General features: G+C 37.5%; 1 protein-coding gene across 1 annotated transcript; it reads left to right on the forward strand.

Annotated features, from left to right (window-relative positions):
* Positions 1 to 3,943: 3,943 nt before the first annotated feature.
* On the forward strand, positions 3,944 to 11,136 carry LOC147824524 (uncharacterized). The gene is made up of 4 exons (XM_087189334.1): positions 3,944 to 4,183; positions 5,779 to 5,896; positions 6,321 to 6,483; positions 10,705 to 11,136. The coding sequence occupies exons 1-3, from the start codon at positions 3,944 to 3,946 to the stop codon at positions 6,470 to 6,472; spliced, it is 510 nt and encodes a 169-aa protein (XP_087045460.1). The 3' UTR covers positions 6,473 to 6,483; positions 10,705 to 11,136.
* The last annotated feature ends 13,342 nt before the right edge of the window (positions 11,137 to 24,478 follow it).

A 24,478-nucleotide genomic window follows, 5' to 3' on the forward strand; every position in this document is an offset into this window, starting at 1 on the left:
GTGGAGAGCGCATTTATACACACAGTGGATTACTGAAGCAAATTTCTCACCTGGAAGTCAATCAACAGAGGGGATCCTTTTGTACCTCCTGCAGAGAATCAAACTCAATGATCTCTATAACCAGGTAAGAGTCAGAATGAATTGCTTAGATAATGCAATCGGACAACCCTGCCAATTCAATTATAAAATATTGCTTTAGCGAGAGGGTAGGAAATTCCAGAAATTATTATCCCTGTAGGTACACAGATCTAAAACATCATTTGATTTAAGGTAAGTCTGTGCTAAAAGATCATGAATGAGAATATCTAGGGCATTCAAGCAATAGCCTTTACTTGAAATTTTATGGAAAGAAGATAAACAGACGCCAGCAGGTGACCTGTAATGCTGCTGTTACCAGAAGACTAGGTGCCCACACTATTAGCATATGCTAGAGATTTGCTGCTATTCATTTTTGTCATTTTTCCAATGGGATTAGAGCTCAATAGCCCTACAAATATCTCAACTACTAGTACCCAGAGCAAAAGTTTTTTATGTAAAAAAAAATAAGCAGCCAAGATATTTACAAAAGCTTCAAAGCATTAAGTTTTCTTAGCAAATGATACTACATTCTTCAAAAATTTGCATGCAATATTATCGATTTTGCTTTCAGGCTGATTATAGGTTAATTTTGGCTCAAACAGACTTAATGTTCTTCCCAACTTATCTGCTTCAACATGAAATCATGAAAGGCAATTATCAATTTGAAAATATTTTGATAAGTACAGAATCAGTTATGGAAACTACTTTATTAATAAAAGAAATGTATTTTAAGTAAATAAGTGGATTATGTCCCTAAGGATTAAAACTACATCTTTTAATACAAAGGACAATTTCACCAATTTAAATTTCAGGGTACTTGCATAAATAGGCATCTGCTTCACAATGAAAAGGAGGAGCTAATAATTTTAGATGAAAGACAGCAAGAGACAAAGATCACAAAGTCTGTCTACTGTGTCTTTTTCAAATGATGAGGACACCCTGGGCTGCCATAGCACTGCTCCCAGTGCAGAGGTGAGCCAATCTCAGCACCCAGGAGGAGGCTCCGGGGCTGCCATAGCACAGCAGAGAGGAGGTGAGCTGCTTGGATGCCAACAGCGCCCCCCACCCCATCAAAATGAAAAGACACGTAAGCAAGCCTCAAAAGCAGACTTCCAGATAACCTACAGCAACCCCAAAGGGAAACAAGATGGAACACTCTGATACTCAACCACCTCCACTCCCTGAACTGGCAACAAAAGAGGATCTGGAAAAGAAATCAGAAATAATTTCTCACATAACAGCAGACATTGTGCCCATAGTGCAAGACATGATTAATAAATCTAGAGAGTACACAGATAAAAAAATAGAGGAGCTGAGGAACATGATGGAATTTCAACATAGGAAACAAATGGAATCCATAAAACAGATACAAACAGATTTCCAGGAGATTAAAAACTCCATTGAAAGTGTATGCAGCAGAATGAGCCAATGTGAGGACAGAATTTCAGATATAGAAGATAAGATTGCAGTTAGTGACCAAGAAAAGAAAAATTGCTTTAAAATTGTAAGGGACCATGAGAAATCAATCCAGCAGCTGCTAGACAACGCAGAGAAGAATAACATATGACTGATAGGAGTCAATGAAGAAACAGGAAAGAGTGCAGACGACATTAAAAAAAAAAACTGTTGACAGAAGTAATGGCCAAAAATTTCCCAAGCAGGGGAAAAGAATTTGACATATGGATAAATGAGGCATATAGGACTCCAACTAGCCTTGATCAAAAAAAAAAAAAATCAAATGATGAGGACAGGTGTCACACATCACATCTGTATATAATGAATTTTGTGTCCCATCCCAAATCCAAATGTTAAAGTCTGTATCCCCAGTATGATGGTATTTGAAGATAAGAATCTTGTTTAAGCTTGAGCCTCTTTGGATGGGATTAGTGCCTTTATACTAAGAGAACTGAGAGAAATAATCTCTCTTCCCACCATGTAGGAATATCAGGAAAATGCAGTTATCTGCAAACCAGGAACAATGCCCTTACCATGCACCAGGTGTATCAGCATTTAGACCTTGGACTTCTCAACCTCCAGAACTGTAAGAAGTAAATTGTTGCTTAACCCACCCAGTCCACGGTATTCTGCAAGAGCAACCTCGTTTGATTAGTGCAATTCTCAGACAGCATTTTCTTGAATGAGTTTGTGAGATATTAAAAAATGCTAAAAACAAACACAAACAGACAATAACAATTGCATAACTAAAAGACATCCCAGGAAACCTCTCAAAGAAAATTCAGAAGCAAAGTTCTCACTTTATGGCCCACACTAAGTGAGCAGGAGAGTCATTTGTGTAACTGACTCAGCTTCCTCATTTACTCAGCAGAAGGAAAGTCTGTTCAGTGTGTCTTCGGAATTACCATAGAGATGAATGAGATAATGTACAGGAGCAGCACAATTTGAAATACTGTTTCCTTTATCATGACTTTTCTGCTAAACCCTAACAGTGTCTGAAATTCTAACCCTTGTTTCAATTTAGTCTCATATTTTCCCTATGCTTTCTCCCTTTGTAACCACTGAGTCAACATTACCACTTTGTGATCACAACATTCACTTTATTTTCATTTTCTTTTCCCCCCACATAGCCAACAGCAACTGTCTCCCACCTTTGTAGCTACCACATCACTGATTGCTAAATATCAGTAGAGGGAAGTTTTAATTTGTAGGCTGGTTAGGGAGTTTTCACACTTACACGAAGAAGTAGAAGAGAAGTGTTTAGCCCTATGATTCCCTAAACTGTGATTGCCAGAGCATAAGAAATTGGAGTAGGATTATTTATCTTGCAATTGTGAGACAAACACATCAGGCAACTTTTGTTGGAAGCTTCATTAGCAGAATTATTCACACTACTCTTTGAGGGTGTTTGGAGTAATGGCCTATTTCTGAACCTGCCAGTTCATTGAGTGAATCAGAGCAAATTATAAAATAATGCCACATCCTTCAATCCTCTTTCATCTACATTTCTCACCTCCTCACATATTTTTCATAGATTAGGTAGTTATGTTTGTCATAGGCATGCACAAGCCTCACTTAGGAATCCCTCATTCAGTATGTGGCTATAATTATACAGCACCCATCTTTTCCCATTGAGACTCTTCTAGGTTAAGAGAAAAATATTTTAAGATTAAAAACAAATAACAAATTATATACTTTTTAAGTTACATATTCTTCAACTGCAAAATTCTATAACACATCTCTGAGAGTGTGAGGTTGACAAAGATAGGCACCCTCCCAGCTAGCAGAGACACCCTTGCCTTGTTTCTGCTGCCCCTCCAGAGCCACTGGTTGGCAGTAATCAGGACTGTGAATTGGGCCAGTGCCATTGTTTCTCACTCAAATCCTTCTATAAAACAAAACCAACATGTCTCCTTTAGGTGCTCTCCATTTTTTTTTCAAAAACCTGTCATGAAGAACGGGGAGCTTAGTAAGAGAAAGGACAACGAAATAGATTCCAAAGAGTATATGAAATGCTGCTCATTTCTGCGTTGCTTTTACTTTTTGCTTCCTTTAAAAGTAACCACTGAATTATTTCTTTCAATCTATCTACATAGGATTTGTGCACATAAAGGTAAACATAGTTCACAAATCCATTGGTTAATTCACACTTAGTTAACACTAAATCTCACCAAAAGAGAAAAAAAAGTGCCATTTCTTGCCAAAAGAAATATGGAGAAACTATTTTCCATTGTTAAAAGCATCAGAAAAAAAAAATAATGAAACTCTTCCAAGAGCCCAGGGACTATTTTTGTATGTGATGAAAAATATATTTTAGCCCAGATTTGTAACAGCATCAATTCCCACTGGAAACCAAATTTCCACCCTGTAATAGTGTTTCATTATTTGGGACTGAGTCAGTTTGAGCGTGATGACTCTGGAATGCCAGCAGGCTTCAGAGTGTGAAGAAGCTTGTGATGTCACAGACACTGAGCTGGCCCTCAGGGTCCTGGAGGAGGTCATCTCAGGTACACTTCCTGGGTACCATGATGTCACAGACAGACAGCATTTCCAGTCCTCTAAAGGAAAGAGGATGGGGCTCCACCTTGCCAGGAAGGGGAATCTGCTAAGCAGGTTGAGAACAAGCAGCCTACAAGGTAATTCTTTCAGGGTGAGTCACTTACACTCCCTAGGAACAGGTGAATGTCACAGGAAGGGACCATTCAAACTCTAGACCAGCAGGGGATACCCAAAGGACTTCTGGAGCCCTATATTTAACTCATCTCCAAACATATTTTATTTCAATCACTAAAGCCAAAGCCAGAGACGCTACCTAAGCAATTTCTCCAGCCTTTCCTCCTTTTACAGTATCATTAATTTCAAAAAATATTTAAGTGATTATATGTGAAAACACTATACCAGGCCTTGAAAAGAGAATGAAGCTGGGGGAAAAAAACAGCCATACTCCTACATTGTGGATACTTGTGGGGAAAATAGAGAAAAAGAGATGGAAAAAGTTCTAAGAAGAAAACAAACAGGCCATTGAGAACAGAATAACTGGGGAGGTTTTTCTTAAGGAAGTCTCAGTTCTATCTTTAATATCCGTTCAAATATCTTGAGGCTCTTGTGAATAATACAGATTCCAGTAATAAATTCAGGTTAAATAATCCTGGTTTAGGGGCTGAGAGTTGGCATATCCTCTGGGCCCCAAGGTGCTGCTGCTGCTTCTGGTTGATAAACCACACATTTGAATAAAACACTATGATTTTTCTACATCAGTGGGTCCTAAGAAGAGGCCACCAGTCCAGTAACTAAAGCATTCCATGGAATCTTACTAGAAATGTAAATTCTCAGCTCCCCTTCAGATTTACTGAATCAGAAGCTGGAAGAAAAGGGGGGAAGGTGGCTTCTCAAACCTGTATGTTAACAAACTCTCATGGTGATTCTCATACCCCCAACTTCTCAACTCCACACCCGAGAACCTGCATTTCTAATAAGTTTCCAGGTGAAGCTGAAACCACTGGTTGGGTGTCCTCTAGAGGATCTTGCATACCATCCAGCACAGCACTACATAGGTTTCTACCTCAAACGGTGAAAGGAGCCCCACCAGACCCGGGCAGTTGCTTAGGAGAGGGCAGTTCCCTATCAATGGTTCCTGTTGGCTAGAACCTGAGGCTCTGTCAAAGTGGCTTGCCTCCTTAACCGAGGCAGAAGTAGCTCTTTTTTTTTCTTCAAGTTTATTGGTACATTTTAAGTATACAATACAGTTACATTCATCACCGGGATCTTGTACCTTAGAAGTAGTTCTTTCATTGGGGCCAAGGGTATGAAGAGATGCATAAAGCAGCTAATTGCTCATTTACATCATCTCTGAACTGCAAGCAGAAAGCTGAACTTTCAGTTACTAGGTCATCTTACCAAAACCTGTTTCATCTGACTTTTTAATTCCTGACAATATACAATTTAAATCACTTTAAAATAAGTGGGGAAAGGGATCGAGAAATGGGGGGGGTGGAGCGGAAGGGGTAGGGAAGTAAAAAGATTTAAGATGTGTTTTTCATGTATTAAGCCCCCAAAATGAATGTAATTTCACTTTTGTTCAGTGACTTTTCTCAAATGCCTAAAACTGATGCCAGGTACACAGCAGGCATGAAGTAAATATTTGCTGATTTAGTAGGTGTTTTCGATCCGAACAGTTTTATTTTTTCACAACTTCATTACATTTATTCAAAAAGTTTACAGAATACTTTTTGGAATTCTTTCAAGGTTTCTTTGCACTGCTCTGGACAAATGATTAGAAGGCCTAGTTGCAGGCTATCACTACTGCAGCTGAGAACTCAAGCACTGTGTGGAACTGAAGTGATGTTACTGGAGCTACAGTGTGGTGAGTGAGGGTAAATGATGATAGTGAAGGTGGAGGAGTCCACAGAGGGCAATTTATTAAGGGTCTTGTGAACCAGGGGAAGAATCTTGAATTATGTTTCCTGGTAATTAGGAAAGAACTGGAGGTTTTAGACAGTGATGTCCAGGTTAGGGAAAGACACTGAGCTTCACAGCAGGTGGTTGATAAGGCTCACTGGACTTCTTCGAGGGTGGCATTGCCCATTTTGTATTCAATGACATATCTGTCACTGACCTTCTCGTGAACAGAATAGGGGTATAGTGTTGTTGGAATACATGGATAGAAGGAATCACTATCTACTGTCACCACCCTAAGGTGAAGATTATTGGTCAATGCCTTGGCTTGTAGTTGTATGAGGACTTAGAGGGGAAAAGTACTTGAGAAGGCTCTTTCCCGATTTCCTCAGCTGTACTCGCCCTGCTGCCTGTGCCAGTGACTTACATGCTTGACTCAGAGTACGAGAGTGTCAAGAGATCAGGAAGTTTGAGAACTGCCACATCAGGGCAAAGTAAACTGAAGCTTGAAAAGGCTCTTGTGGGAAACAAGAAACATTTCTAGCACACTTTTGGGTAAGCAGGATGAAATATACTGACAAAAGGAAAGAAAAAAATCAATCTGCTTCTTTTTTAAAAAAAGAGGAATATTGGTGTCTAAATTAATTTCTCAATGTTCTCTTTATTTTGACTTTTTCTGTGTTACAAAAACTGACTTGCTAAAAACCAGGCATGCTCTTCATTCAGGGTCCTGATCTTCTTTCTGTTCTGCATGTTCTTCCTCTAGATATCCATATAACTAAATTTCTCATATCAAGTTTTTTTTATCAAAACTCGCCATCCCAGTGATACCCACCTCAACCACTCAAGAGAAAGTTGTAATCCACCCCATTCCATTCACACACATTCCCAACTTCCTTCACCCAGCCTTGCTTTTATTTACTCCATAGCATTTATCACCTGATATAACACTGTATAACCTTTTTATTTACTATATATACTAATAGTAACCCCTTTGCTAAAATGCAAGCTCCACAAGGGAAGGTCTTTTGTTTGTCCTCTGATCTAGCAAATAAAAAAAGCTGGACCTGAAGCATGGTACATCTAAAACAAATATTGATCAAATGGAATGGAGTGAGTTTCACAGATAAGCTTTGTAATCTAGCACTCTGGTAGGCTGACCCAGGAGGATCACAAGTTAGAGCCCAGCTTAGGCAATTTAGCAATTTAGCAAGGCTCAAAATGAAAAAGGGGCTAAGGATGCAGGCACTGGGTTTAATCCCCAGTACCGGAGAGCGTGAGAGTGAGAGACAGAGAGAGAGAGAGAGAGATTGCTTGGTTGAGATTATCTGTTAGACTCAAGCAACACCTAGATTTGAATCCTAGTTTGGGCAATTAGCAAGTTCATAACCTTTTGCCAGTTGTCAGACTCTCTATCTAGACTTCTATTTTCTCATGGGTAAAATCTGCCTCTCAGGGCAGCGATGATAATAAATAAGATAGCATTTGAATACCACATATCATCTGGCCCTTAGTAATTGATACTCAAACTGCATGGTCTTCACATCATTTTTAGACACTATCTTTTATGACTCCAGCACCCAGTGGCTAGGGTATCTTGATTAAATTGAAGGCAATGCATATCCCAAGCTTCACTTTTGCTATGTAAACAGAGCTTGACTTTCCACAGCTCAAGATGAGAACATATTTCCAAACTCTAAGATATAAATAAAACCCATTTAACTCATAGCATGTCTGTGTTAGAAGCATCATTAGAAGTCATTTGGCTGAACCTTTGTCTGCACAGATAAAGTAATGAAGGCTTGAAGTAAAAAGGTTTTCTAAGTCACATTGCTTGTTGTTAGTTAAGAGTAAAACTTGAAATATAGATTTATGGATTCCCAATCCAAAATTCTTCCCATTCTGTCTGGAAGGAATACTATTATTATAAAAATTCTCAAACTTCTTAACCTGTAAAAAGTAAGCATAAAGATGTAGAAGATAATTGAAATCATGTATTGGAAGGACTAAGATGCCCTTCTATTTAGCTCAGTACCACTGACAAAACATGCCTATCATCTTTGTAACTCATAATTAATGGTTTGGACAATAATAAACAGACAAACAAACCCTGCTTATACACTGAAAGAACACTAAGTTCCTTCATATAGCTATATAGAGGGTTCTAATCAAAGAATGATAAATTGGTCGTCATTGCTGCAAAATTTTTCAACTTTAATAAGATAATTTTTTATCTCTTAGACTGTACCTATAAACTGCATGTTTGGATTAAAACTTATTAACCAGTTTAATCAGCTATTTTGGCTGAATTTTCCCTGACTATTGCTCAACAGTACCAGAAATAGTAAAATCTGTGGGATTGAATTCGAGTAGTACTAGCAACACTTCCTAAATACATATTCGAAACTGGCCCACCTTCTCATATGTAGGGAGTTGTAAAGTTGGCTCCTCTACTTGTGCAGGCAAATGACAAAATTATATGCACAAAAAAAGAAGCTGTATGAAAATTTAAACATGTAAGATGTAACAGTCTGGTCTCACATTAAGCCTCAAAAAAATTTCTAAAAATAGTCTAAGGAAACAAACAAAATAGTTGTCATGGAAACACGTTTGAATCACTCAAAGCAAATTAAGATTCCTCCTATTTGCCAAACATTGCTCAGGCTCCACTGCACAGTACAAGCCTGTGCAAATCAACATCATAAAACAATACATGGAATGCAGCCCCGCGGTAGACCTCCAGGCAATGCAAAACATGGGATAATTGGAAAGTCTCCACTGGTAGTTGATTATGAAGTCCTTCACCTGAAGAATCTAATCTTTTAATCTATTTATTCAATAAATATTTGTTGAGTGCATGCCAAGTAGTGTTTGAAGCATCAGGAATTTTAAAACTAATGACATTTTAATATATTACTTAGCTTAGAACTTAGGAAAGCCCAGACTAAGTTTGTTTTGAAAGCAATAGGTAGATAAGGAAATGAAAATAAAAACATCCATGTTTAGCTAGGGTAGATGTAACACAGGTCCCACTGTTGGGTGAAGGCTAAATGTATAATTATACAGGGGTGATTTGGGAGAGGAGATAAACAGGAAGTATAAACATTGTTTTAATAGACTAAATCTAAGCTTCAAGGTTGAAAAGGAAATACAAGCAATATTTTCATCATAGCTAAGCAGGAAAGGCAAACACAAATGATAAGGATAAGTAGGTAGAATGTGAGTGAATGGATAAATAGCATCCTGAAGCTAAGTATATTGAAGTATCCAATTAAGAAACTATGCATGGATCGTCACAGATGAAAACTACCATACAAAGCATTAGGAAACCTCAGAAATAAGATACATTTACTTTCATCCCATTTCACATCTCAACTGACAGGGATATGCAATAGATACAGGAATAGTATGTAGCAATAGTACAGAAATATGCAATAGATTAGGCAGGATGTGGCAAAATGCCAAACAGTACGGAATAACAAAAGGTCTTGGGTCATTCCAGCCTCTGAGAATCAAGTGAATGAACATTGCCTATAGTGAAAAAATATAGAGTATTGAACAATGTAACTAACTTTCTTTAGCTGCAAATGAAAGGTTTTCAAAAGGTGTGTGTGTGTGTGTGTGCGTGTGAGTTTTTAGATTCCAAATGGAGACAGGCATATTTCCCTTCTGCTATTTGCTCTTTAAAAATACATATTCCAAACACACACATATACTCTTTTATTAATAGTACTGTGCGTCTAATTTTCTGAGTGCTTTTGTTATGTGTTAGTAAGATTATCATTTGCATTTTATTTATGAATAACCAAAGATCAAGGAAAGCAGAATTGTTTGAATAAGATAATCACCTGTTTTATTAGCAAAACTATTCTTGGGGACAACAGGAAAGCAATCTAAGAGAAGGTCAACCTTGTTATGCTGCTGGTTTTTAAAATCTGCTAGGTCTCAAAATCTGCAGTGAATAAAAATTACCAGGAAATATTGGAAAAATTACAGATTCCCAGGGCTCCACCTCCTTGAGATTCTAATTTTAGAGTCCTGAGGAATGAGACCCAGAAATTTTCACTTTTAACAAGCATTTGAGGAATATGATTTATACATAATCACAGGGTCGGAAATAAGACTTTCAGGTTAGAGTCAAAGGATATGCATTACATTGACTAAAGAATGACAGGGGTTTTTTTCAAGCATTATATATAGACGTGATAGATTATGGATAACAATATACATTCAATAAAAGAAGAGTTGTCTATTTTCACCAGACTGGACTATTTTGAACTGTAACAAGATATTTGGTAAAGACAAACTGAACAGTATCTTACTTGGTTAATTATCATAAAGAATAAGAGTTACTGGGGCCGGAGATTTAGCTCAGTGGTTCTGGCACCTGCCTTGCAAGTTCAAAGTCCTGAGTTCAATCCCCAGTGCCAAAAAAAAAAAAAGAAGAAGAATTACAGATATTTTTCTGGAAGGACTATAAAAATAAGCCATCAGTGTTTTTTCTGCATTGCTTTAGAAACAGGAAAAAAAAAGATACTGCCTGGAAGTTTTTATCATCTGATTCTGCCATCACTTTATGAAGTCCCCAAGGACTCACGATGTTACTATAAAGCTCTCATATGTTGACCACATGACCCAACATTATTTACATAGTTTTTTCCTTGTTTTTCCAATCAGTACGTATGCTTTTATACAAATACACAAATTACAAAGGAATCAATATCAAATCAGTTATGAGGAAACAAGGTTTTTGGTTTTTTGTATTGTTTTTGACAGACACTATGTGGAAGGAAAGAAAACTGGCTTTTCATTACATTCCTGCTGTTCGTAAACACAGAATGAGAGAGATACAGAACACTCTACCTCTCCTTGCAGGAAACACATGCAGCATTACTATTTTTGCAAAAGAAAAAGGAGAAACAGAGGAGAAGGGTAATCACTACTTCTATAATAGTATCTACTGTGGTGGTTTAAGTATGAAATCCCCCCCAAAGGCTTGTTTGTTGAAGACTTGATCCCAATGCAGGAATGTGCAGAGGGGCTTATTGGGCAGTGATTGTATCATGAGAAATCCAGTCTTATCAATAGATTAATCCATTTAGAGATTCAGAATTGAATAGACTATCGGGAGCTAGTGAAGACCACAATAAATGGGGTCCATTTGGGGAAGCAAATCACTGGGGGTATTCTCTGGACTGACTCTCTCTCTCTCTCTTTCTCCCTCTCTCTCCCCCTTTTATGCCACCATGAGCTTTGCTCCACCACATCCAGCTCATCACACTCCTATGTCAATGGCGCTAGGCAACCAGGAACTGAAACCTCTAAAATCATGAGCCAAAATAAATCTTTCTTCCTTCAAATTGATTTTCTCAAGTATTTTGTCACAGTGACAGAAATCTAACACACCTACAATGTGAATAAACCCCATTTTCACATACAACAAATATAACTATTATTCAAAAATGAATGATGATACCCAGGGATAAGGAGTAAAAATCTTTTCATTTTCTTCTGATTACACGTAAAAAACTGTAAAGATTACCTTCATTTCTTATGCATCTTATGAGAGTATGGATTGCAAACCTTGACACTACTGACATTTTGGGACAGATAATTCTTTGCTTCAGAGTCTGGCCTGTACGTGGTAGGAATAGCAACTTCTTTAACTTGTACACACTAGATGTCAGAGGCATCCCCTAGGCCTTATTGTGATAGTCAAAAATGTCTTCAAACATTGCCACTCTCAGCAGAGCAGGGTAAAATCATCCTTGTTAAGAATCATCATAGTAGAGAAATAGCCCAGGGCAATAATTTCATATCCTGCTTTTAACTGATGAAAGTAGCCCAATACAGTTTTTAGGGGAGAAATTTTTAGGGAAGAAGATTTGTTTTACTCAATACTGTGTCAGGGCTGGGAATTTAGCTCAGTGGTTTCACCGCCTGCTGTGCAAGCACAAGGACCTGAGTTCAATCCCTGGTGCCCCCAAAAAAGAAAAAAAAATTGGTTTCACATGCCTCACAAGCACAAGGTCCAGAGTTTGATCCCCAGTACCAAAAGGAGTAAATTAAAAAAAAAAAAAATACTGTGTCAGAGCATCTAAAACAGTGCATAAAGCATTGTTCATAAATAGTATCAGTCAAATGGACTCCATATTACTAAAAAGATTTAATAGATGCTATTTGCTGATGTTTGTCACTGTCAGCCTATTTGTTCCTATTCAGTTTCCATAAATATTCCTCAGACATATGGATCAGGCTAGAGGTCATTCAGAGTAATTTTTCAAAAATGTTGTAATTTCATCTTTTGATCATCTTACCCCAACACAAAAATTTTTTAAAAGAGAAGTAGAATAATAACAAAAGTTAACACGTGAATAGTGTTACATAGACCAAATAATTTGGTAAACATGTTCTCAGAGTGACTGTAGTTAATGTAGTAATCCCCAGTCTTCAGAAATGTATGGCTTAGGATACATTGCTCATAATCACGTGGCCAAGCAGCTCACCAACCCCCTATCTTCCTCACAGAATTGGTGGACTCACTGTCACTCACCAGTAATCCCTCAAACCCATCCACACTCAGAGAATTATCTGGAAAACAAACTGCAGACCAAAGAAGCATAAGCAACAATGGATGGGCTCTTCCTGGTTATTAGTTTTTTACTATCTTTGAAACTCTATTCAATCCTCCTGACAATAGCATCTTTTGATACTGTTTTCTTCTAGGTCAATGCCACACTTCTGCTCAAACACTCTAGCACATGAAGATCTTTGTCATTCAACATCTTTTAATTTCCTGAACAAAGAAATTTAAAAAACACAGGAGGTTTAGGTATACATTTATAGCTGATTTTAATTTCCTCTTTTGCACTTGTAAATGGTTTTAGGACAACTATGAGTGTTTAAAATGTATTTTGGCCCATGTGTCCTTTCTTATCTTCTTGAAAGGACAAGCAACCATATATAACACAATGGTATCAACAGTAATCTCTCTGATGAATTACTTTTTAGATCACTTATTTGCTTAAACTTGTTACAACACATTTACACCAGTATATGTGAGATAGGAGACATGAAAATGAAGTCCTGATTCTCTTGTTGCCAATACTGATTGTTGAATTTAAGGAAAATTAAAATAGTAAAGAATGCTTCACATGTTCAGTTCCAAATGTATTATATTTTTTAAAGTCTTAAAGTTAATATGAACCCACTGAGTAGTAGTAACTATTATATATAATAATGTAAAATAATAATAATAATATAGAGGTAATTCTCTTCCTAACTTCCTCTGTCCCTTCTCTACCCCTAACCCAACTTCCTCCCCTATGGTAATAGTTTGTGTTTTTGTTGAATGTATGCATGTGTATTTCCAAGAAGACAGAGGGAAAATAGTAGACAGAGTGATACATGTATCTTTTAATCTTATTTTCTTTGCTTTATCATAATCTTACTTTATCGGTATATAAATACATCAACCCCATGCTCATATAATGCCTTTATAGTGTTTCATAGAATATTTATACTATAATTTGCTTATAATTTCTGTTTACAAAATTTTGACAGTTATATGAGAGATACTTCCAAATTTCTCTATTATATAGCACTCCACAGGGAACATCCTTGATTTATATCCTTGTGATTTTTAAAACATTACTACAAAAGAAAGTTTTAGGAGATTTCCATTCTGGAAGTTATATAAATATTTTGAAATGTTGATAGCCTTGTTCAAGTACCCTTCAAAGATTTGTACTCCTATCTCACAATGTCTGAGTCCACTCAGTTTCATGCACCTTCAAAAATGTGAATTGGATATATTTAGAAGACTATGCCAGGAATCACTGAAAGCACATGAGAAAGTGAGACAGGGAAAGGAGAGCACACTGAGTAGCCAGTACCTCTACTGGTAGGATGATCAACTATTCATTCTCATTTGTGTGGGGTTGAGAAGCTTCCCAGGACACAGTATTTTCAATGCTAACACTGCAAAAACTCTGAGTTAACTTTATCACCCTACTTTATGAGCAGCTGCTTCTCAATAATTCTGAATACCTTTGGACAGCGTTATGGAATTTAACTTACAATTATCCCAATGGAAGGCAAGGAAGTCAGGTGTCTACTCATGAGCCCTACGTGGTGATGACCACTCCAATGCAGCATTAGCTCTAAGTTACTTCCCATCCAATCTGTGCAGGGACAAGACATACTCTCTTGTGTCTATAGAAGATCTTCTGAGGGAAAAATGATCCAGGATGTCATCAACATGTCTAAGAAATGTCCACAGGCAAGTTCTGAGGTCAGACAAGGGGATATGGGCAAAGCCTCAACACAGTGTAATACAGTATTATTTTCCCCCAGTCTTATCGGCAAAAGGATACTCTCTCAATGTTGTTCACATCTGCATTCCCTAATCAATGGGAAGCTTTGACTTGATTCATCTTTCATCTATTTTTGAGGCTCAAGTATATAAAGTCAATTTTAGGAAAGGTTCTTATCTTAACCCGAGACAACTGACTTGCATAATACACAGGACATTTTACTCAATTTACCTCATACACAGATCAATAGAAAACTATGGTGAATGTTTACATTTAAAAAAATATATTAAAATAAGATATATTGCCTTTAGTATATGTGCTGCCGAAGTGAGCACAAGATATATTGCCTTTAATCCCCCTCAAAATACTCTTTGCTTCAGATACATTATCCCACCTTTCTTGCCACTTTCTAAAGCAGTTCTGGAAGTCTTCTTTCATGAGTGTCTTCATGAGATGTGATCAAAAATATGGTGAATGCTGCTGCAGAGTGCTATCCACCAAAAAGGCAGGGTCATAAAAATATAATCATGTGTCCTCATCCACCTTATTGACTGCATCTGGCACTGTGCAACTTTTGGCTCTTCCCCAAAGTCAAAATAACCATGAGGTTATTTTGGTAAACATCTGAATCAATTTAGGATATCAAGGGAGCCATGACAGCACAACTAATGACACTACTGAAAAAGGACTTCCAGAATGGGTTCAGAAAGTGGCAAGAACAACAGGTGAGTATGTTAAAAGTAAGGAGGAATATTTTGAGGAGAATTGTAATCTCCTTTTCTGTAATCTTTTTTGAAAATTTAAATACATATCGTATTTTTTATCAAATCTTGTATGAGAATATACTCTTTCCTGTGCACCAAAGATGAGAATCTATTGAATCATAGTGTTCTCCAGGCTACAAGCCTCATTGCATTTCCTTGTATCTTTAAAGCAGAACTGAGCTCCTTGAGTGTTTCATGTCATGTTTTAGGTTCCAACTGAGTCTACTACTGGCCATGATTCATCCATGTCTGTCCTGAAAGACTCTTCTCAGAGTGCATTTCCTCACAGGCTTGTTGTCAAATGACTTTGCGCTCCTGTTGTGAGTGTTCATTGCCTCAGTTCACTTCTTCTATAACAGTGTTTTCTATTTCTGTTTTCTTTAAGTCACACTCACTGTTGCCTGTTTCCTCTTGGATTCTAGCTCACTGGTGGGAAAGGCAGGAATGTTTAAGGGTGCTCTCAGGGCCATCACCACTGAAACTTAACACACTCAAATCCTTTTTGTAACTAAACACTCATGACATTACTTAGCCTAAGAGCTGCAAGCTAGGTGCTCACTGAATCATGAGGACATTCAGAAGATAACTAAATCCTAAATTCAAAATTTAGATCCTATCACTCCATTGACTTCATTTTCCCAATTCCTACAACCTGTTGTTAATCTTACTAGTTTTGTGCATTCCATTTCACTGTATTTCTCAGCACATATTACACCTCTGTCTTCCAATCATGATTATAAACTGACAGTGCCTTAGAATAATGGCTTTTTGATAGTTTAATTTCTGAGGAGGAAGCATTTCGTATAGTTTCTGTCTCATAAGCTTAATTGCTTAGACTTTTTTCTGCTAAACTTTAATCTCAGCTTGCCCATGTTTTGAAGAGAAAAACAACCCTCATCCTATAAACATAACAAATTTCAAGACATTTAATGACTTCTCTGAGATTACACAACTCACAACCAAGGACGGAGCTCCTCTTCCTACTTGTCTTTCATTTACATCATCTGTCTTCTCATTCTTACTTCTGTGAAAGAAGAGAACATCTCAGGCAGGCGTCTCCCCATCTGTCCACTTAGCTGAGCCACTTGTGCTTCAGGATTTTCCTCTGCCACCTCTACCCCACCCTGAAATCACTGCTCTCAGAAAAGTTCGGGCTAGATTAATTGTACCCCCCCCAAGGTGTGGCGGAAACTCCAGGAGCACTCACTGTCTTCTCCAGATACCTGATGAGCTCAGGGCCCTACTTGAATAGTCATTCACCTTTCGGTGTGTACTGGTCTCTGCACAATCCAAATTGAAGGCCCCTAAGTGTTTCTATAATAGTTATACAATTATTTATATAATAAATATAATGCTTATATACTCCTATAATATTTATACACTTCTATAATATTTATATACTTATTTGCATTATTTGCATTCCTCATCATGTATGAAAGCCTATCAAAATGCATAGAGTAGATATTTTATAAGTACCTAATGAGGATGAGAATAATTTCATGGACTGAATGAACACTGTGGAAAAAATACATATGTATAAATGTTCACACATATTTAATATAAATAAATATATTATACATTTATAATATATGTATGTATGTAGGTTTAATTTTCTATTCTCAACAATAAAATTAGTTATATCTAACAATAAAATGTTAAGAGATAATTGTTCACAAACATAGCACCACTTGTAGACCCCAGAACAAATTCCACAAGTGTGTCTGTCTTTAATAAGACAGAAGAGATTTTCTTGTTTTCTTTGTTTCATTATGTTTTGCTTTGTTTTGTTTTTGGGGGGAGTATTAGTTTTTGGTTTTATTGGTGCACATTTACAGGAGGTAATGACTCCTTTCCTGGGGAGTTGGTACACGTACACAGCACGTCTTAAATCTTTTTATTTCCCCTTCCTCCTCCTTCCATCTCTTGTCTCCTTGCCTCTTGCAAAAGTTACAAATTATTATTGTTAGTGTATGTCTGTGAAACATAACGGTTACATTGACTTTGGGGACTTGGTGCATGTATTAGCATATCTTGGTCATTTTTCATTCCTTTACTTGTCCTCCCTTCCCTCCCCCTTCCTCTGATCCTCTTCCACATTTCCAAAACAACTTACATTTGTTTTCTAACATCTCTTCTTTAACTTTTTACTTGTTTCTGATTCAGTTTTCTCATATAAGAGAAACCACACAATGTCTAACTTTCTGCATCTGACTTATTTCACTTAATGGTATTGTTTTGTTTTGTGTTTCTGTTTGTTAGAGCAACTGAATTACTGGTCTGAAGACATGAATTTATATTCAGAGAGTGATAATCTTTTAAAAAGACCCTTGATATGAAATGCCTTTATTAGTATACTTCTTTGGAGATGGCAAAGACCCTGAACCTTAAGTCAAATTCTGCAACATTTGGGCAACTGACAAAACTCAAGTTTTCCTGTTCCATGGTTGAGGGTGAAGGACCCAGGAGGACACTTCCATGGGTCATTGAACACTAGGGCCAGAAAAACACAACTCACATTTGTAATCTTACTACTGCTTTGGCAAGATATTAAGAATTTATGATTCACCCAAAATACCTCCTTTAAGATATATGTGGAGACTTTTAATGTGAGTAGCGTAGAAATAGTTAAATAGTTAAGAGGAGATTTTTACTACACAAAGGATGGTATTGGGCTTTCTGTCTTGTTTTCTTATCTTAAAGGTATTTAAAGGTAACCAATGGTTTTTCTATTTCTACCACACTAAGGTATAAATTGCCCTAGGGAGGTTGGAAATTTTGTAAGCAAAAGAGAAGTCTTTTAGGAGAAGAAAATATATTGCTAAATTGAAAAAAAAATGATATATGCCCAAACTAGAACTTGGGTAGAGCAGGAATTTGGGCTGCCACTTGGTAGACTGGTACACAAGAACAGAAGTTTGTATGACTGAGTGTATACAAAATTACCAAGGTGAAAATTTTACTTAGAATTACAGCCCATGTCTTCCACTGTCCCATGAAAGGTTCACAGCATAAGCCTAGTGTTCTGGAGGCACAGGAGTGGCTGGCACCTGGAGAGAATTTCTCTAGCAGTGCACTGGGGGTAATCTCACACAGGACACCTGAAGCCATGAAAGTAGGTTTCAGTCAGAGGCGAAGCATTCACCCCCTTCAGAGCTAAAAGTTGCCAGTTTAAAAGTGGCCGACAAAAATCAATGAATTTAAGGAACTATCTACATTTACAAAATACACGACACCATAGGAAGATACTGACACAAAAGCTAACACTGTTACTCTCCCCGTGTGTTCAGAACCAACGAGCGACAAAGAATGACAGGGCTTATGAACTGGCACAGAAACCAGTGGTCTTTATGGTCTGTGATCTTAGAGAAAAAGCAAAGTATAAAATTTCCCCTTTGTGAAAAGACTGGGAAACATGCACACAAACACACACACACACACACACACACACACACACACACACACTGAGGCAGTGTAAAGTAAGGGAATGTAATGAGACAGTGTAAAGTAAGGAAAATTGGTTTTTCTGCTTAGATGGAATTGGTAGGGTTTGGCACAATTTCATGTAAGAAGAAAGTATTCATTATCCCTCATAAAGTGTTGTTAGTATAAGAAATTTTCTGGAACAAAATCTACCTTTTCTTTGCAAAGAGGATCTAAGAGAGTGGGATCAGCATGAGACATGGATTGACAATATTTTTTTTATTCTGCTTCAGACTCTTCAAAATGTGGTAGTATATAATGAGTAATTTATTTTTAAATAATATGAAACTGTGAAAGCTAAGAATGGCAAGAAAAAGTATCTAACTCTGCTTCCATACTTGCACTTGAAAAAGAACAGTAATTATGTGTCCATTTAAGTACAATTTCTAAACCTTTCTCTGAGCTACACACCAAGTTCTTAAGGCCAAAAAGCATCTGACTGACTCTAGGCCACAAAAGAGGCCAGCAGGTTGGACAAGAGCAACTTGGACTATATTTACTTTTTTAGGTCAGATTTATGATAACTTATTCCCTGCATTTTATCATAGGTGTGGCTCCTGGTCAGATCAGGGACAGGTATTTCCATAAGCGAAAAAAAAAAAAGAGTATATTTTTTTCATCTTTCTGAAGAGCTCTGAGTAAGACCTAGTCCACATACTTAACTGTGATTCAAAGCCATGCAGTCCTAGATAGGACAGGGAAACTCACTGGTAAAGGTAAACCTTTGACCCTTGCACAGGACTCACTGATTAAACTGTATACACTCGGTCAGGTCTTTCGTTTTAGGTCTTATCAGAAATTTCTTGGCCACTAGCCTCCAGTCAACTTCTGAGGGACTGGGCCACTCAGCACCAAGGTGGTGGGTTAACAATGGGAACCTGAAGGAGAATTACAGGCAGTATTGTCTCTTAATTTAGAATTTCAAAAGAAGCAAGAGCAATATTTGCCTCTTTAGGGAACCAAGATTTTAAAATCACCCTCCTGAAGAACCAGGGAAAGTCTGGCTAAAATTCCCTAGCAATGCTCACTAAAATGCTTCTGATTTGTCTCTAAACCACTTAACATCACAGGAAGAAACTGCGGTTTATTGAAATTGTAGTTTATTAAAAGAAAGTTTTAGTTGTTTTTATTTGAGGCAACTTGTGACCAGTGTCACACTGGCAAGACACTTTTTAAATTGTGTGGTGTGCTACTGTGTCAGTCTGTGACATGTGGCATGCACTAAAATAAGTCAGAGAAGGATGGCCAGTTTAAAAAAGAAATACTGCAGATGGGTAACCAGAGCTGGATTTGGCAAGAGAATATGTCAGGGGATTTCCAAAATCTCCTAACAATGACAACAGTGAGTAAATGAAGAGAATCCACCGTTGCAAGAGCAATAACATTTTTTAAGGGAAAGGAGACTGAGCTATGAAAACAAATGTCAAAGAGGTAGGGTACAACTGTCAAATCTGCCATGAAGGGAAGAAGAGGAAAAAATGTTTCTTAGAAAACCACAACAAACACCAAACTGTCCTCCTGGCCCAGTCTTACACAGATGTTTTTCAGATCTCTGAAGAAGAGTTACTAACGGTTTCGCTCTCTGCTTTATTATAAAGCATTTTTTTCAAAAGTTTCCTCTATCTCCATTTACAGTATCAGATAATGAGGGAGCAGAGTTCATTTTTAGCAAATAAAAAGCCTCTTCATTAGCTAGTGAATTTGAGTCCAGACGTGCCACAAAAAGTACAGACTTAACTCCATGTTCAAAGTTCTCAAAACACACACACACATACACACACACTACCACCATCACCACCATCACCACCATCACCAACAACAACATCAACAACAACAACAAAGACAGATACTGCAGACCAGTTTTCCAGTACTGGCCTCAATTCTCAGTAACTGCTTCACCATGAAAAGTGCTCTTTCAGATGCATTTCTACACCACAGAAGAAACGAAAAGAAAAATTAAGAAAGATGTAGTACTGGTTTTGTCACTACGTCAGACCTTTTCTTTCCTCTGTGTGAGAATTTGAGGGGTTTCTGATTGCCGACAGATAATTTACAACCAGGTCCCCAACCTCTTGTGACTTTTTAAAGAACAAGGAAGCTTCTATGCCTCTCGCCAAGGTGACAATGAGCTTGGGCTACTCAGTGCTAGCCACAGCAGCTTCAGTTGCTAACAGCTCTGACCATGAGAGGAAATGTGCAAAGAAACTACCAGCCATCAGCCATGGAAAGAGAAAATAAATACTCCATAGGTCACAAAGATGAAGCAACTGTTCTTGTGAGCTGTGGCTTAGAGCTATGAGGAAAGGAAATGCAGTCACCAAAGCAGACCTGGCAGAGGAAGGGTTCCAAATTCCACTCTAGCTGTTGAATCCACACAGCCATCACCTTGCTGACCTCAATAGTCATCAAAACATAGCAGAAAGATTGTTCCAGTTGATGAAGAAACATAACAACATAGTTTGGAATATCTTCCTAGTTCCATAAAATATTGGTGTAATTAGTATTTATACTCTGAATGTTCTTATTGTATATTATTATAAGCAACTGTAATTTCTCACAAAAACCCTATAATACAAGCCAAAACATCCTCCAAAAATTATTTCTGTCAGAAAAAATACTGAAATCATCTATCCATTTATACAGTCATATGCCAAAAATATTTGGATAGTTACATTGCTCAGTTTCTAAACTTCAGGTCAGTGAATTACCTTTTAAAAGGGCATCTTTAGCAAATTAATTCTTATTATAGCAAAAAGAGCAACACTCTAGCAACATGCCCATGAATAGAAAATGGCAGGAACAAGAAAAATCAAACCCTGAGATGATATTATGATGACTTGTGTATTCTTTAGTTATCTATTTCTATCTAGTGAGAGTTAACTCTTGTGTTTTCTTTCCAATGAATGAAAAAGGAAACTCACAGATCTTCCAAATTATGTGCTTTAAGATGGCACTAGGAATATAGGAATACAGCTTATGACTTTATTCCCAAACAGCTACGGTTCAGGGTAGGTCTGCAGACCTCCTTTTGTCTTTTAAGTATTTTAGGACATGGGGTAACTGTACAGAGGTAAATCACTTTCTGAAAAATGTGTCCCATGTACTTTTGCTGTTGCCTCCTCCTGCTGGCAAGCCTTAGCTGGTCCTCCACTTGCTTAGACACCTCCTCAGAATTTCAGAACCTGTCAGACACTAACATGTGAAAGACAATTAAAGACAATATGCCAGGAGAAGGATGTTCTGGGAGCTAGAATTCATGAGCTAAAAATCAAACCAGAAGCAGCCTCTGGCAAAAGGAAGGCCAGGAATTCCTTGATACCTTTCTGAGTCTGCACTGGTTGGCAATTGCTCTGATGAATACACTGTGGCAGAAATTACACTTTAAGAGAACTGGTAATATCTACCCACTCTTTAGGAGCTCTGAACTGCCATGTTAGTAGCCTCATTGTCCTGAGATGACATGAAAAGAGGGAGGCCACCGGAGTCCAACCTTCCAGTCGCCTCACCATGACAGCCTCCCTGGGACTCACAAAGCAGCCCGGACACCAGCTGAGTAGCTCCAAAGAAATTCAATGGATGCCACATGGAAGAGAATCACCAAGCTAAGCCTTGTCTGAATTTATAACCAACAAGAATTTGTCATAGAGGACATTATTTTTGAATCACCAGGTTTTTTGAATAGTTTGCCTATAGTAATAAATAATGTACAACATCTGAGAGGAGTATATCATATTAAAAACAAAATGCCCAATTATGCAAAATGTGATACATTCCAAATTTTAGTGACAAGTTAAAAATTAGATTATAATCTAAGTATGTATGCTCCATGATATGTGTAAAGAGAAAGGAAAGTCTAAGAAGAAAAAGACAAACATCTTGCCTATAGAAAGGCTTTCCAAAGCAGATGTCATGTAATATATATCCTCCTAAAAGTTGGATGTAAGCTGGGTTATTGTAACTCTGCAACAAATACCCATTAAGTAACTGCAGCTTGTCACTGACTGTGTTAGCCACAGGTTACGATAACAATAAAAATATCATTTGGGACCTGGAAAATCTTGCTCTGTGGTGAGACATTGACTAATCAGTACTCATATTTTAAAAGTGGTTTAAATGAAGAGTTTCATAAGGACCAGATAGTAAATACTTCAGTTTCACAAGCCAACTCTGCCATTGTGGTTCAAAAGCATCTTTAGACAATATATAGACAAATGAGAGCAACTAAGTTCCAGGAAAACTTTGCTTAAGGACACTAAAATTTGAATTTCATATAACTTTCATGTTTGGGGCATGTTAAACTGTTTCAAACATTTGAAAATATAAAATTAGCCCTTAGTTCACAGTCTGTATGAAAAAGAGGCAGTGGGTAAATTTGTTCCCCAGACAGTTTACCAACCTCTTCTTCAGTTTTGATCAGATGGACCTAGAGTAGATAGAGCTTGAACCAACCAAATAAAAGGCTAGCATAGTCAGATGGATTTGATGTTTGGGTGGCCATGAGTGCAAATAATTTGTCTTCTATTTCTTCCATGTATTTAGGCGTGAACCAGAGTCTGTGAGTGCAGGCTTAGATACTTCACTGGGGAGGAGCTCTGGGAAGCATGAAGGCGCTAGATGAGGAGAGGAGTCAGACAAAGTAAAATTGTGGTGGCAAAGGACAGACTCCCAATGTTTAAGAAAAATTTCTCTCATTTGAAAACTTCCAGCACCTTCAAGGTAAGGTCCTTCAGACACCCAGAACCAGGCAAACTGGAAGCACAAAGTTGAATAACAACAAGAATTTAAGGCATTCTTGTTATTGAAAGGTTGTTTCTTGTTTATTTTCTTCAGGTTGCCACTCATCCTTGTTTTAAATTTTGTCATTCCACTTTTTACTGAAAGAAGATCATTCCACTTTATTCTGAAAGAAGATCATTTGGGCAAAAGAATTGCTAGAGATTTGGGGCTTTGCATGTTAAAGTTTTGCAGCTGCTTCATTTTCATATAAAGAGCCTCCAAAAGTGTTGTAAAAATTGAAAATTCTGTGCTGCAGATCTCTTCCCAAAGCCCATTTAGACCTCACCCCATCACACACACACACACACACACACACACACACACACACTTCTCAAATATGACTGCACAAAAGAGCTGTCTCTATTGGTAGAAACAGAATTCATGAGATATACTTTTCTATCCTTTATATTCAAGGAACACGTGCTTCCTTCCTGCATCCTCCTCACGCTTTTTGTGGCACGAAGGTGTGCTCTCTGTCCCCAGAGCAGCAGCTGTCACCTACATTTTCATGTTCTGATGCATTTTGTGGCTTTCTCTTCCCTTCAGAGGACCCATGATGCTGGTGTTCAAAGAACTCTTCCAATAGCTGATGACTTCATGTCAGACTGCTCCCCAGCTGTTTCTCTCTTTCTATCCACACAGACACCCAAACAACAGTAATTAGGTAAGCATAAAAACTGACCTAAGATAGGTCTGGTTCTGCTCTGGGGAAAAAATAGAAAGTCTTTTAACAACATACAGGCAGCTTTTGCGTGATTTATATAATATCCACTGGATGACTAAAGTCTTGTGGGTTTCTTTTTACTCTGGAGGTCACATGATTCTTCTCTCAGATCTCAGTCAGCCACTTCTCCTTTGCCTAACTGAAAAAAAAAGTTCCTAACAGTCAATAGTATTTTTTTTTAATTTAAGTGGCAGGGTTTCACTATATTGCCTGGACTTGCCTAGAACTCCTGAGTTCACAAAATCCTCCTGCCTCTACTTCCCTAAAAACAGTACCATTTTAAAACTAGATTCTGTAACAGCTCCCCAGCCCATGTCATGCATTTTTTATGCTTTTTCTTTTCTTTAGACTATAATAAAAGTTTTAAATATTCAAAAGTGTGTAAAGGTTTATTCTTATTAGTTTTTGCTGTTAAAATGAGCTCAGCTTGAACACTGTCAACATATCGTCGGTTTAGCTAAGAGCTTCCCAGAATACATCAACAGCACAAA

This window comes from Heterocephalus glaber, unplaced genomic scaffold (genome assembly GCF_053883595.1).
Source record: "Heterocephalus glaber isolate CG9 unplaced genomic scaffold, H.glaber_assembly_v1.0 deba00001538, whole genome shotgun sequence".
Classification (NCBI taxonomy): Eukaryota; Metazoa; Chordata; class Mammalia; order Rodentia; family Bathyergidae; genus Heterocephalus; species Heterocephalus glaber.